Raw genomic sequence first — 13,964 nt, 5'->3', positions numbered from 1 at the left:
AACACCAGTATGGGCCCTTGTACAGCTGGGGGTTAGGAGTCAGTTGAGCTTAGCCAGTTGCTTGAACCATTAACATTAGCCAGGGCTTGATCAAATTGTTTTAGCCATTTAGGCACAGAAAAAATGCACTACTTCTTTCTTTACAACCTAATTAGCAGCACTGCAAAAATGTATGCACATAATTTGTACAATAATTGATATGCATTAACAATAAACTCTTATACTGTTGTTATAACAGAAAACACTTAATACAGAAGGAGCACCAGAATTCTTGGCAGCAGCAAGAGAAATTAATCAGCAATTATTGAGTAAAAAATATGTTGTGCTCAATAACTATTACTTGTATGGACAATTCTATATTACTTTTTTATTATTATTCAAACTACCATTTAAAAATAAAGGAGAAGCATGTGGATCTCAGATCTACATATGAATTCAACCAAAGATCTCTAATTTGTCAACACAAGCAATGAAAGCAACCTAAATACCAAGCTCCTGGTATTTGCTGTGGTGTGAAATTCCTCAGTGTCATAGGCAAGGCTATGCCAGTACCCAGCTCCATTTAGCATTTGAGTGAGAGACTGTACAATAACTTCCCCAGCAACAACTCGGAGACATCACCTTTTCAATTTGAGAGACCATCGAGCTTGCCTGTAACTAGAGAGGGTAGAACAAGAGGGGAAGAATAAGAGGACCAGAAAAGAAGCAGTGCTTGATGGAGTTTGCACGTGGATTGGTCTGTGACAGTATAGGAAAGTGAAAGAAAAATTCTCCTTGCTAGCCAGATCCAGAATGATTTCTTAAACACACACCTTTTCTATGGTTATTTTTGAATGCAAGATGGATGGACATTAGATAAACATTAGGAAGTAGTACACTCCTAGTGTGCTCCAAGTCCTCTTGGGGAAAAACACTGCAAAATGAATGAATGAATGAGGCAGCACAGGAACAGCTACCCAGTCAGATTATTTGTGATCAAGAGGGAATCTGAACAAAGTCCCACACAATACTACAAGATTTCCAGGCTGCATGACCAGTCATTCTTATGTCCCACAGCACTATTTAAGACTACTCTACAGCATCCAAGCCCTTCCACTTCAATAGTGTTTTGGGCAGTACATGGGTGACTGCAAAGAGGGAAGAAATAAAATATAAGAAGATAAGGAGATAACTGATAAGAAGCCAAATACTTGAAGAAGCCCAAACAGCAAATATTAGAGCTTACATTAGAACTGATAATTACAAACCAAAGTTTCAATACAATTTGAAATGTACACACTTAGAAAAGATGGAACAAATATGTATATATAAACAAGATTGACTTTATTTGTATTTAAATTTTACATAGAATAACTTTTATTCCAGCTACTGGGGCCAACTGACATTCTCAAAAAACAGTAAATTTTAAATTTATTACAGGTAATACAGAGAGAATCTCTGAGAACAGTCTACACCTTTTTAATCTTGAAAAGCATATTAGGAACACAGTAAGAAAAAAGGATATAAAAGGTACTTTATAATAATATGGTTATAGATTCCCCAAGAATCCCTCCATTATCAACATTTTAATGTTTGTTTCAACTACAAATTAACCACTATAGCGGGCATTAGAGATTAAAAACCAGAAATAAGTAGTCTTGCAGGTAGTTTAGAAGGCTCAGTGTCAGTAATTGAAAAAGCATGGAAACATTCATGATGGAACCCACATATTTCCATGCGTATCAGGGGCATTGGTGTAAGGAATATTCCAAATCCATGGTTGATCTGTAAACCAAAACAAAAACATGCTCATGACAAATTCAGTTATTAAATGTAAAATTTTGATCCTCTCCCTTTGGAGGAAGAGGAAGGTCAAAATTGTCTGTATATTTTCATATAACTTCAGGTCCAATTTCAGTTTACTGGAAATTTTTATTCAGCTATTTTTAAAATTTGAGTTTTGAAAAGGCTTCCTCCCCACCAATTATTTTAAATATAATTATCATAACCCAAAAATCTCCCCACCAGCTGTAAAAGAACTGTATTTTACACAGTATACAAGAATGATAATGAAGCTAAATTTGTTTTGGTCCATAGGCAGCAAATTCTGTCCTACACATCTCTTAATGGAATGGAACTGTAAATAAGTGCTGTAACATATTAGCATTTCTCACAAGGACAGTAAGAATGTCACTGCCTGAAATGTTCAAGTTCACACCTCCCTTCTTCAAACATTCTCTTCAGATGAGCACCAGCTTTGCAGCTGACAGTTCCCTCTCTCTGTTTCTCAGAATACAGGAGCTATTCCCACTTCTGGGAAGAAGGAAAGGCAATGCAGCTGGAGCCAGCAGCTAAGGTCTGAAATGTGCTCGGGGCTCTCCCTCCTGCCACAGACGTATTGCAGAAGAGCAGCTGCTCTATAAAGCCAAGCTACTATTCTACTTCTCTCAGATTACTACTGAAATACAAAGAAAATGCCTTCGGTCCTTTCAGTGATTTTTCTCAAATAAGTTTACATAAATCTAACGTGCTTCTTGTGTCCATCCACAAAATGAGCCCTGAAGGAAGACATTTACATTAGTCTGTACAAAGAATAGATTATAATGTTTTGTACTGAGGATGCTGGGACTAGACCATTTATCAAAAACAAGCTTCTCATTTAGATTACATATTATGTATACTTGCTAAAGAGGGTTTGCTACATGCTCATCAATTGAAATTTTAGATAAGCTATTGATGAGTGCTGATGCCCAGTTTCAAGCTTACAGGATCCAACGCCAGCTCTCACAATATAGAAAATGAGAATTACTGTATCAGAGAGAAGAGTAAGAAAGTGACAGAAGCAGGAACGAAGTGATCTATAAATTTCACAACCCCACACTCTGACAACTACCACACCAATTAAGCATGGGGGAGGGAGAGCATTGCTACCAAGTATCCATTACTACTTGCCATTAAGGTATCTTTAATTCTAGTACTGTAGTTTCATATCTTGCAGTGAAACAAATCACTCCTATGCAAATATTTTGCAAAAGTGTTGGTTTACAGCAGTAAGAAGGTAATAGGAAAATACAATTGCAACAACACTGAATCTACTTGATGTGAACAAAGTCTATGTTTAGAATTTATGAAAGCTGATAGGGATGTTACAAGTCACAGCAATGTGGATCATCAGAGAAAGAACAAATTGTACAAATTATTATTATAAAAATTTAAGCAAATTGTAATTCAGTTATTTTAAAAAGACCCAATTTAAAATTATTTATAATTTTAATAGGAGAGATAGCAGCAAGAGAAAGACAATGTGTATAAATACTATCTGACCCTAGCAGCTTACTGTTGCACACTAGAATGACTGCCAATCTTTTGAAATTTAAAACTTTTGATCTTCTGGAAAAAACCAAATATGTTAACTGTTCTGAAAAAAACCCAAAATATGTTAACTGTTCCCTATTTATAGCCCTACTTGTTATTTTTTAAGGTGTACTCAACGTTGCTAACTTCCACACCTCCCAAGTTCAGTTCAGCTGAATTCCCTAATTTTGTCTCAACAAAAGGAGCTTATTTGAATTAGTGTGAAATAGTGACCCAATACCACTGCTTCCTTCTTGCTTCATATATAAGCTGAGGAGTTCCAGCACTAGAGCTGGCATACAGTAAAAGGAATTGGGCTATTCCTACCCCATTGCTAACTTATGATCATGTGTAATCTCAAGCAAAGTGCTTTTTCAGTTATACTTGGGTAAACTTTTGAAGATTCTATCATAACTGAATAGACAGTCACATTTTCTTTAAAGATAGAGAGGTCCTGGAGAACAACACAAGTTTTTTCAAGTATGCCTGACTAATCACTCACAGTCTTTCCCACATTTTGAGATCATGTTACAGAATACAAAATCATGAGCTGTTGATGGTACAACAAGGTTGCTTTGCAAATTTTAACAATAGTATATTACAAATACAGTATATTCTGTAGGTCAACAACATGCTTGCTCAAAACTTCATGTTCTCTAAAGTATGACAGATGGCAGTATGGTATGTACAGCCAAAACCAGAGAAGTCTGTGAATACAGAAATATGCAATTGAATAGTAAAGTATAAAATACAATTTAAGTATCTTTGTGATCCTCTTCCTACAGTTTAAAAGACAAGTGTCTTTTGCACTGAGTGGAGATCTGGATGAGAGCTATTTCTGATTGATGTCTAAATGCAGAGACTGGAATCTTACATTATCTTTTACAGGTTCCATGTAGTTATGCAGTACTAATAAGAAAAAAGAAAGTCACTGAAAAATGCACATGACTTCCTCAGCAGTCTTCTTTCTTAATTTCTTCAAAAAGATTTTAATTACTTAACAGAGTAAATGGAGAATTCTAGAACTTTGGGCAAAAAAAAAAGGTGAGACAAAGGTAGAGACTGTATATAGTGATGTTTTCATAGAACTTATCTGATCTCCTGAGGATACAGCAGGTCCCTGTAAGGGAGCTCAAAGTAATATATTCCCCCAGTTTAGCTGCACAGACATTGATCTCTTCTGTTAGGCACTTCATGACTAACATAAGGCATGATACATGAAAGTTATCTCCACCCTTTAAATAAAAGAATAAACACAAAAACCTAAACCTACGAGAGTTGGAGGAAAATACACCATGAAGTTTTTCTTGGTCTTATCAAACACAGCAGAGTTTATGTGTAATAAAGGAGATGGAGTGTTACTAGTTCCCTTCACTCCCTACAAATATTTACCAAATGTAATTTCACCATGCTCCCAATTCCTCCTTATTGGAAACTAGAAAAAAAATATCAGTGACTATGTGAAATCACAAGGAAAAGGTCATTTCTCTTTTCCACAAAGTGTGACAATGAAATACTCAACAATGAGTAGGGACCTTCCTGTGAGACATGTTTTTTTGTGAATCCTTAAGAAAATGAAATTTCAGCTGTCAAGATGCTGAAAACTTCAGCTAAAGAACAAATTGTTAAGTGGTCTGTTCATTTCCCCACAACACTACAACTTGCATTTAAGCAAATTTCTATCTCATTTTCCCACTATTCTTCCAGTCTCTCACAGCATGAGTTTTAGCCACCAGTTACCATGGGTAAAATAGATTTTTTCCACTGGAAAGTAATAAAATACATTTTAATATATTTTTCCAAATTATTAGAATGGCTCAGGAAAGAAAGCTTTAACAAAAAGCAAAATAGCCTAAGATTAATGTAATTCATTTAACTGTCAAAAAGAGTAATATATAGTTTCACTCTGAGCAGTTCACTCATCTGAAGTGAGATGGAACCTGCCCTATTTTCTTGTATATACACATATTTTCTCTATATTGTTAGTCAACTGAACAGCCAGTTTCTTCATTTAAATACATACATTGAAGAGAAAACTGAATGAGAAATAACTCTTTTATTAGAAATTACTTACCCCTCTACTTTACGGGTTCTCTTCCAGAGAGTTTAAGCAGTTCCAGAGCATTTGGAAGTAAGAGCTCAGAGAAAACTTATATAAATTCCTGCCTTGTAACCAAGTCACAACTCAAAGAACTGCTGATAAATATATTTTTAGCTCATCCTCTTTTCAGTAGTGCTGTAAGAGCATTTTATAACAAGTAAATGAGATTAATAGATCTGAAATCTGGCAGATAAATAATGCATAGAAAACCTTCAGAAATTTTTCACCTGCTGATGTCTCCCTAAATGGCACTAAACCAGGATCAATTAAGCAGAAATCTAATCACCCTTAGATGTAATTAGAAAAGTTACGGGCAACTCACCAGGGAACAAAAGCAAGTGAACCCCAAAATACTGAAGCTTACTATAATACAACAATATTCATGGTTTACAGTACATGTAAACCATAGATTCAGTGATCCATTTCAACAATTAACCACATAACCATAATTTGCTGACAATTTTTAGCTAAATATACATATTTCTTCCAAACATTACAGTGTGGCTTGTTTGTTTGTGTTTTTTAAAAATCAACATATATAATAAAAATGAGCTACTTGACATGAAAATATTTCTGGTATGATTTCTCCCACATAAGAAATCTTACTCCCCATTTCAGTTTGAAGTGATTATGCTGCTACTAGCTATGGTTTGAAAACCAGTTAAATTTTATTTTTTGTTCCTTTCAGGAAGACCAAATGGGTCTTGCTGGCACAAGCAGGTGGAGTTTACTCATCCATGTATTATAAAGTGTGGCTCTGTGCAACTTTGAAATACAGCTGGAAACTCAATGAAAGCAAAGGGAAATTTTAAAATATGTGTCAGAGTTGATTTCAGAACATCTAAAAGCACATCAACACGTCCTTAAGTGACTACAGCTTAGCCTATGATTATGTTTCAGTGAAGGATAATCCAACTCTCTGGGACAGCAAAATAGTGCAAAACCAAGAAGTTATTGGAAGAGGAGGAGGAAGACAATCTTCATGATTGTTTCTCCAAGAGATCCTGTTTTCCTGTTTTGTCTAAACTTGAGTTTTAAAATGAGGCTCATTGACTACTGAGGCAAAGCAAGCAAAGGTGGACAAGTCTCCCTGCATTTTCTTTTGTCCCTTTATATGGAGTGAGAGAAAAGTAGGACTGGAACCAAATTATTTCATTATTATTGAACTTAATAAACTTTAAAAGACGGTGGATCAACCTAATGAATTATTACAAGTGAAACCACACAGATTATTTTTATCACTTACTGATGAGTTTGTAATTTTATGTCCTCAGATGTATTTTAGTGGTTTTCAAGATGTATTTACTTCACTGTAACAGTTTTCATACTGGAAATTCAGTCCCATCTGATAAACACTAATTAACATGACAGAAAGACACTGTGACAGAATGACAAAGGAATCTCTGCAATTAAACTATGTTGACAAACTAAGAAACTGTTTTTCTTTCGCTTTGTTATATTACACAATAATAAAATTCTGTAGCATTAAGAATGCCTGTTCCGAGATCTGCATTCCCATAAGTACATGTGCAATGTAAAAAATCATGTATTTTGGTATACCTATATTCTGCTTAGGTCCTATTCTTGACCATCTGTTGGCTATTTTGTCCACTCGTCCTCCCTCCTGGTCCTGACGGGATTTTTCTGATCACATGAAAGGGATGTGTACTTAGTTTTCCCATGGTTAGAGAATCTGAGTTTGTGGAAAATTCCCCAGAGCCTTTTTTCCTTCAATTGTAGGGATCAGTCAATAGGGTTTCTTTATAGAAAGGATAATTCCTTGCGTATCTGCTTTTCAAGACTTAATTAAAATAAATCTATTTATATTACCCTCCAGAGATTTTGGGAGTTGTTAAGTGTATTGCTAAGGACAGAGGATTTTATGAGTGCATCCCATAACACTGGAATTCTTTAAACATTTTTTCTACCTTGAGGCTGAGGAACTGAAACAGAATATTCATGAAGGAGATGTGAAAAGGCACACGCAGCTGACAGCTTCCATTGCCAAAGCCAAGACAACTTGAATTCTGTACATATCATGGGAGAAAGCTGAGACCCAAAAGATGAACTACAGACAAAAGAGTTCTCTACAAATAAGCTTTCCATGCAAAAAATGAAAAAAGTTACTTGGAAAAAATTCCTTACATTTAGTTAAAATATACATAAAACTCACTGACACAGTAAGGTAAATGCCATAATTAAAACAAGAACTGTATTGATTATACAACTGTATTTTTGCATAAGGAAGGTGGCATATGTAACACATTTGAGAACACATATGGATTCTAATTTTTAATCTTTGTTTTAGAATTTCCAAAAATATGACTTTTTCTAAAACCTTCCAAAACTAAGTTTGAACATTAGTTAACAAGCAGATAGTGCATTAATGTCCCAGAGCATGACAACTAGTTGTGGCATCTTTTTCCCCTTTAACTAGCTAGTAAAGCAAGGCACAACCCCTGCCACCATTCCCTGAAACAATATTAACAATACTTAAAGGGACAGCATGTCTTATACCAAATAAAACATTATAATAGATTGTATTATCATTTCTACATCAAATCACTATTTTTTCTTTGGGAAAACTGAACTTCCATTTAAGAAGTATTCTGGATAAGCAGTAAGCTCTTCAAGCAGAATAATAATCTTTGCAAGTTACAAAAGTAATATGCTTCATATTGAATAGGTGGGTGCCTGGCCATGTAGCTGGTGCCATACTCAAGGTTTTGGCTTCTGTGATCACGGAAGTACTGGTGAGAAGCCAGGTTTATTGGGAGCTGATGGAATTCACCTGACCAAATGGGACAAGAGCCTCTCTGCCAACAAGCTAGCCAGACTTGTGAGCAAGGCTTTAATCTACACTCAGTGGCAGAAGAAGGTGGAGTTTTGAGCAACCCAGGAAAGCCAGGGGGCTGCTGGTCCACTAGCAACCAACAGCAAAACACCTGTAGAATGTTGTAAAGGAATTAGGGCTTGTTCCTCTAAAAAGGTGATGTGGTCAACAGCCCAGCTGAAGTTCTTCTACACCAATGCACACAGCACGGATAACACACAGGAGTTGGAAGCCACTGTGCAGCTGGGAATTTGTGATCTACTTGGTAACACTAAAACTTGGTGGGATGAATCACATGGCTGGAGCACTGCAAGCAATGGCTGTAAACAGATGGGACAGACAAGAAAGAAAGGGGGAGGGAAGCTGCCTTCCATGTAAAAAAAAGTGAATTAACTGCACAGAACTGTGTTTGAAAAGCAATGCTAAACAGATTAAGAGTTTACGGGTGAAAATCAGGGGTTAAGCCAACAAAGGAAATCTCCTGGTTGGTGTTTACTATAGCCTGCCCAGTCAAGAGGATGCTGCCAAAACCTTCTTAATTCAACTACATGAGGCATCATGCTCACAGGATCTGATCCTGCTAGGGGACTTTCTGTCTTTATTTTTACTAAGACTCTGAAAGTCTACTTACGTCTTACCTTTGAAGCATTCTTTCACTCCATACAGTAAGTTAGTTCACAAATCTACAGAAATATTTCTGTAGATTTAAAATTTAATAAGATTTAATAAGATTTAATTTAATAGATTTAAGATTGAAATAATAAGAGAGTATATAAATATTTCAATTAATCCTATCTGAACTCTTTGCTGCTCTCTTATTATTTTAACCTCTGAATCATGGCTTCCCAAAAAATAAGTTCATTACAATCTTTTTGCATTACTTTCAAGAACAAAAATCTAAAAATTTACTCATCCCAAATACAGCAGGTTGCACATCAACATCATTATCCTCAACGTATTTTTAGATTTTCGAGCCATCATCACCCCAAAGCAGCACTTGCTTATCACTTCCCTGATTTGCATGTTCTAGAGATAGTTTCAGAAGCTGAGAAGGCTGAGATTTTGTAAATCTCTTCAAGTGTTATGAAATATAACCCCTCCATCCCTCCAAGGGGGATTCCAAGGCAGAGCTTCAAGAAAATGAAGTCTGAAATGATGAAATACAGAACAGACCAAAAGCAACTTCTGCTTCTTTTAGCAATTCTTTCACATTTCCTCTATGGTATTTTACACACTTCCAGAGGATTTGTTCCTCACACCTACTCACTTCCAAGCATTACTCTTTCAACACTCCTTTCCCCTTAGTTCTGCAGAAAAACATTTTGATTCCATAAAGAGTATATATTTTCCTAATACATACCAGAACCCCAGAAGAGGAATAAACCCCTATATTTAAGTTATTGACCCAAAACTTAAAAAACAATAATGAAAAAATAGCACCAAAAGAATATAGCTGCTTTCTTTGAAGTCACAAGCATAATGTAGGACTGATATAATCTTAGAAGCAGTCAAGTCCCAACATTTTTAAAAGAAACCTTTGTAATGTAACAGTATTCAAATGACTCAGGGTTACTCAAATTAGTTTGTTTCATATATAATATAGCTACTTCTTTTCTGAAGTCACACCTTACCTTTGCTTTCATACTGTTGGGGTGGCAGGTCATAAGGTACAGGAAAACATGTTGCTGAATCCTTACTTTCTGAAAGCATTTTCCCTCTCACATGAAAGTAACCTTTGTCCAGTCCCTGAAGGAAAGGAAACATACAAAAGAAGGACTTATTAGTTTTTCGTGAAAAATGAAACCTAATTCAAAATAGATTCTTTTTCAATAAGATTTATTTTAATAAAATGTTTTGCTTCCATTACTGACATCGGATACTTCTTTCTTAAAACCTCATAACCCAACAGGTGGGTCCACACTGGATATACATTACTGTCTTAATCCCTCACACATGTACTGATCTATTTCCATCCTCCTGAGGTAAAATGCTTGTGGCTTCACTTGTGTGAGCAATTCTATCCAAGTGCAAAGGTCTTTGCTACTACCAGGTGGGCAGCACATGTCAATACTGCAAGATGTTGCTTCTTCTGCATAAACATTTACAGATAGTAGAATAAAATTTTAATTATTAAACAAAACATTAACACCTTTGGTGTTTAATCCTTAACTAGTGGGAGAAAAGCTTTAAAATTTTCTTTTTGCTTTTTAGCTTCATCCTGAACCATATTACCTAGATGTTCAGTGTGTTTCATGAACTGAATTAAAATTCAACTCATTATACAGAAACAAGTCTTCAAATATATGCTTTTCACATATCCTGGGTAGTGCCATAAATGTAAAAAAAGGAACTGTGTAAACGGTGGTGATGGTGGCAAGAGCTTTCTTCACAACTCTTGGTAGTCAGCTTTCAGTGTGCAGAGTCGGGTGGTGGTGTGCACTCCTAGATACTACTGATATGGTAACTCGTGAGAAGGCTCACAGGGAGACCTTACAGCATAGCTGAAGGGGGCCTACAGGAAAGCTGAGGAGGGACATTACAAGGGTATGGAGTGATAGGGCAAGGGTTTCAAAACTGAATTGGAAGAGAGAAAGATATAAGTAGGTATTAAAAAAGAAATTCTTTACTGTGAGGGTGGTGAGACACTGAAACAGGTTGAGCAGGGACACTGTGGATGCCCCCTCCCTGGAAGTGTTCAAGGCCACTTGGATGGAGCTTTGAGCATCTTGGTCTAGTGGAAGTGACCTGCCCTGGCAGGGAGGACTTGGAAACTAGATAATCTTTTAGGGCCTCTCACCTCTTCCAATCTGAACCATTCTATGATGATCTATGATTTAAAACTGCAAATTAAATGTACTGGTGATGTGTTATTGCTCCAAGTGCCTCTGAGCTTTCTGTGTTTTACATCAGCTATGAGAGAAATGTGGAATGGCAGAGAAGGTTTCACCCCTGTAGAGTGAGTTGGGTTCTTTTTCTATAGTGAGCTTTCATGTGCATACCTATCAAGAGCAACAAAATTACACAGCTAGCACGTGGCACCATCCAAGAGTGAAATTTGTACAACCATCACTATCAAAGCAGTATACACAGCAACACCTACTTGCGCCTCTACATACATAAACAGTAGCCTCAGTTGAAATCAAGTATCAAGAATTATGCCACATGAATTTCACATGAAGTTTGTAACAGTGAATGCTTTTCACACACATGCTTGAAAAAAGCTCCACTTCTAGGACATTTTAAATCTCATTTTCTCCCTGTTATCTTTTTTTTTCCCAGCCCAGTAATGCTTTTGTTTCCTCTTTATTTTGTGTACCTTCTGCTGTTATTACTTCAGTGCATTTCTTTTCAGACATTCTGCTTCCTTTTCCTGTTCTACACCTTCACTTTCCTCTTTTTTCTTCCTCAGTAGTCACTCTTACTTCCCTCTCCTCTGAGAGTCTTATTTCTTCTCTGATTCTGTCCTCCAACTCCATTGGACTCCACCAGTTGATCCCCACATTTATTTGTCTCCCAGACTCTAAGAAATCTTCCAGTCAGGAAATGCTAATCTAAGAAAAGATATTTAGCTTTCTTCAAAACATCCTGGAGTAAGACTCTAGATTATGGAACGCATTCTTTAACAAGGTTCTCTGAAGAGATTCACATTTTTAAAAACAACTCTCACGTGTTTATATTCACACAGGAACTAAGTTACACGTTTTGTCTGGCTTGTGCATTTCCTAGATGTTGACAGCTCTCATTGCTGTTTCCCAAAAAAGCCCAAAAATCTTGCCTAAAAAAAAAATCTTGTAAATTTTTCTCAGCAGTGTTTTTTTATTTCAGAATTTTTCCTTCTGCAGCTATTTTTTGCTCATATATTTTGTAATGCTGAGATACATTTCCCAGGTAGAAAAGCATATTTTTTTCCTACTTGTGAAACTTCAGATGTTGTTGTGGGTTCTATTAGTGCCTTAGCATCATACATTGTAAAAGTAGGAATTGGGAAGAAGAAAGGGAAAAGGAAGTAGAACAGCTTTTAGAATTCTTTCCAGCATTTTTTGTCCCAAACACAAGGCAGCCATACAAGAGAGAGGTAAGAACTGCTATAATTGAAATATTTTTATACTAGCAGTAGTAGGTGCTACAGGAGACAGATGAGTATTCCACTGGATGATTACAGGACTATCCTTTCCCATGCCGGTAAACAGAAAATAATCCCACTTTTTGACAAAACTATTTAAAAATTCACTAGTTTGGGCAGTACAGTATTAAGGATGCATATAGACTTTACAATGACCATGCTCCTTTGGCCAGGAGAATACCCAATGAAGTCCTTCCTCAACACTGAGGTGCATTTATTGAAAACGTATTTATTCAACTGTACCAGAACATTTTTTGTAAGAAGCCCACAGTGACAAATTCACTTCTTGGCGTGGAAAACATGCCCCAGAGTGTCTTTTCCACCGGATTTTGAAAACCTTGTAGAAGTTTTGTGAGCACTATCACTAGCGTTTAACATTCTAAAGGCCACATATAAAATCCTAGTTTACCTATACCATTTTCCTATCCTCCCTCTATTTCATACAGGAAAGACTTCATCTGAAACTAGATTTCTTTCAAGGAAGAAACTGGTATCACATTACTTTGGAAATTACAGTCAAAGAGCTTAACCAACACCTTTTTGTTTCTGGTCTAAGATGAGCTATGACTGAAGGTTCAGCTGTTTGAACTCAGCAAAAATTTCAGCAGTTCACTTCTGATGCTCACACACACACAATGGCTGGTTCCAGATCCAGCTCACGCCACCCTCACAAGCAACTGTATGGGAGTATTTTAATTGTTACCAGGGACTATTCACTAAAAAAACAACGCATTCCAAAATCCATAATACTGACAGTTTTCTGTGATTGATTACCTAGATGGAATTGCAGCATCTGATAGCACTGGGCAGGCAATCATGGGTAAGCTCTCAGCCCAACAGCAACTACTGTATTTCTGAGTTCATATTTCCAACAGCTAATTGGCTAGCACCATGTTCTTCAACAGACATTTTAGAAGAATTAAATACACCACAAATTTCATACCATTTTACAGGTCAATCTCAGTTTCTTACATTATCAGACACTGAAGCTGTATCTAAAAACTGTTTATTTAAAAACCTTTCTATTAGACACTTCCATGATTTTTCAAGCAATATAATTAGCAACATGCTTCCCCGGACTCCATGTCATGTGATGGGGTTCTCTCAACATGTTTTGCATGTGAAATATGTAATTTATTTCAGCCTCTGGAAAGGAATCCCCAGAAGCAGAAAGAGTAAACTTAACACAAATGAGACTGAAGATGTAGGAAGTGAGAAATAGGAATAAAGGTAGAAAGAGAAATGCAGTTCAACCACAGGAAACAATCTTTTTTTACAAACATAATTTTTTAATTAGGAGAAGCTTGTGATCTAATATCAACATCAGATGATTTTTCCCTAAGCACTAAAATTACAAACGATCACAGCTGCTACTATGTTGAGAACAACCACTTAACATATTTCTGAGTCTGCATTAGCACATCAGGCCAGGGCACAGCCTCAAAGTTCTGGAAGCGTTTTAAAAACCAGACAAAAACCGGCAGCCAATAGCTGGCAGCTGAAGAACACTGCACCTCCAAACCCACCCTCGGCAGAAGGCTCCCCGCAGAGCCCGGGGAACTTTTTCTAAGTCG

General features: G+C 36.4%; 1 protein-coding gene across 1 annotated transcript in view; it reads right to left on the bottom strand.

Annotated features, from left to right (window-relative positions):
- Positions 1–1,307: 1,307 nt before the first annotated feature.
- Positions 1,308–13,964, bottom strand: part of TDP1 (tyrosyl-DNA phosphodiesterase 1) — a 39,532-nt gene continuing 26,875 nt past the window's right edge. Inside the window, exons 15-16 of the mRNA XM_030452084.1 lie at positions 9,899–10,013; positions 1,308–1,764 (exon numbers count right to left, since the gene is read on the bottom strand). Coding sequence (XP_030307944.1) covers positions 1,691–1,764; positions 9,899–10,013 — 189 coding nt within the window. The 3' untranslated portion in view covers positions 1,308–1,690. The remainder of the gene's footprint in view (positions 1,765–9,898; positions 10,014–13,964) is intronic.

The sequence above is a fragment of the Calypte anna genome, chromosome 5A, assembly GCF_003957555.1.
Source record: "Calypte anna isolate BGI_N300 chromosome 5A, bCalAnn1_v1.p, whole genome shotgun sequence".
Classification (NCBI taxonomy): Eukaryota; Metazoa; Chordata; class Aves; order Apodiformes; family Trochilidae; genus Calypte; species Calypte anna.
This window is presented reverse-complemented; position numbering and strand designations above follow the sequence as displayed.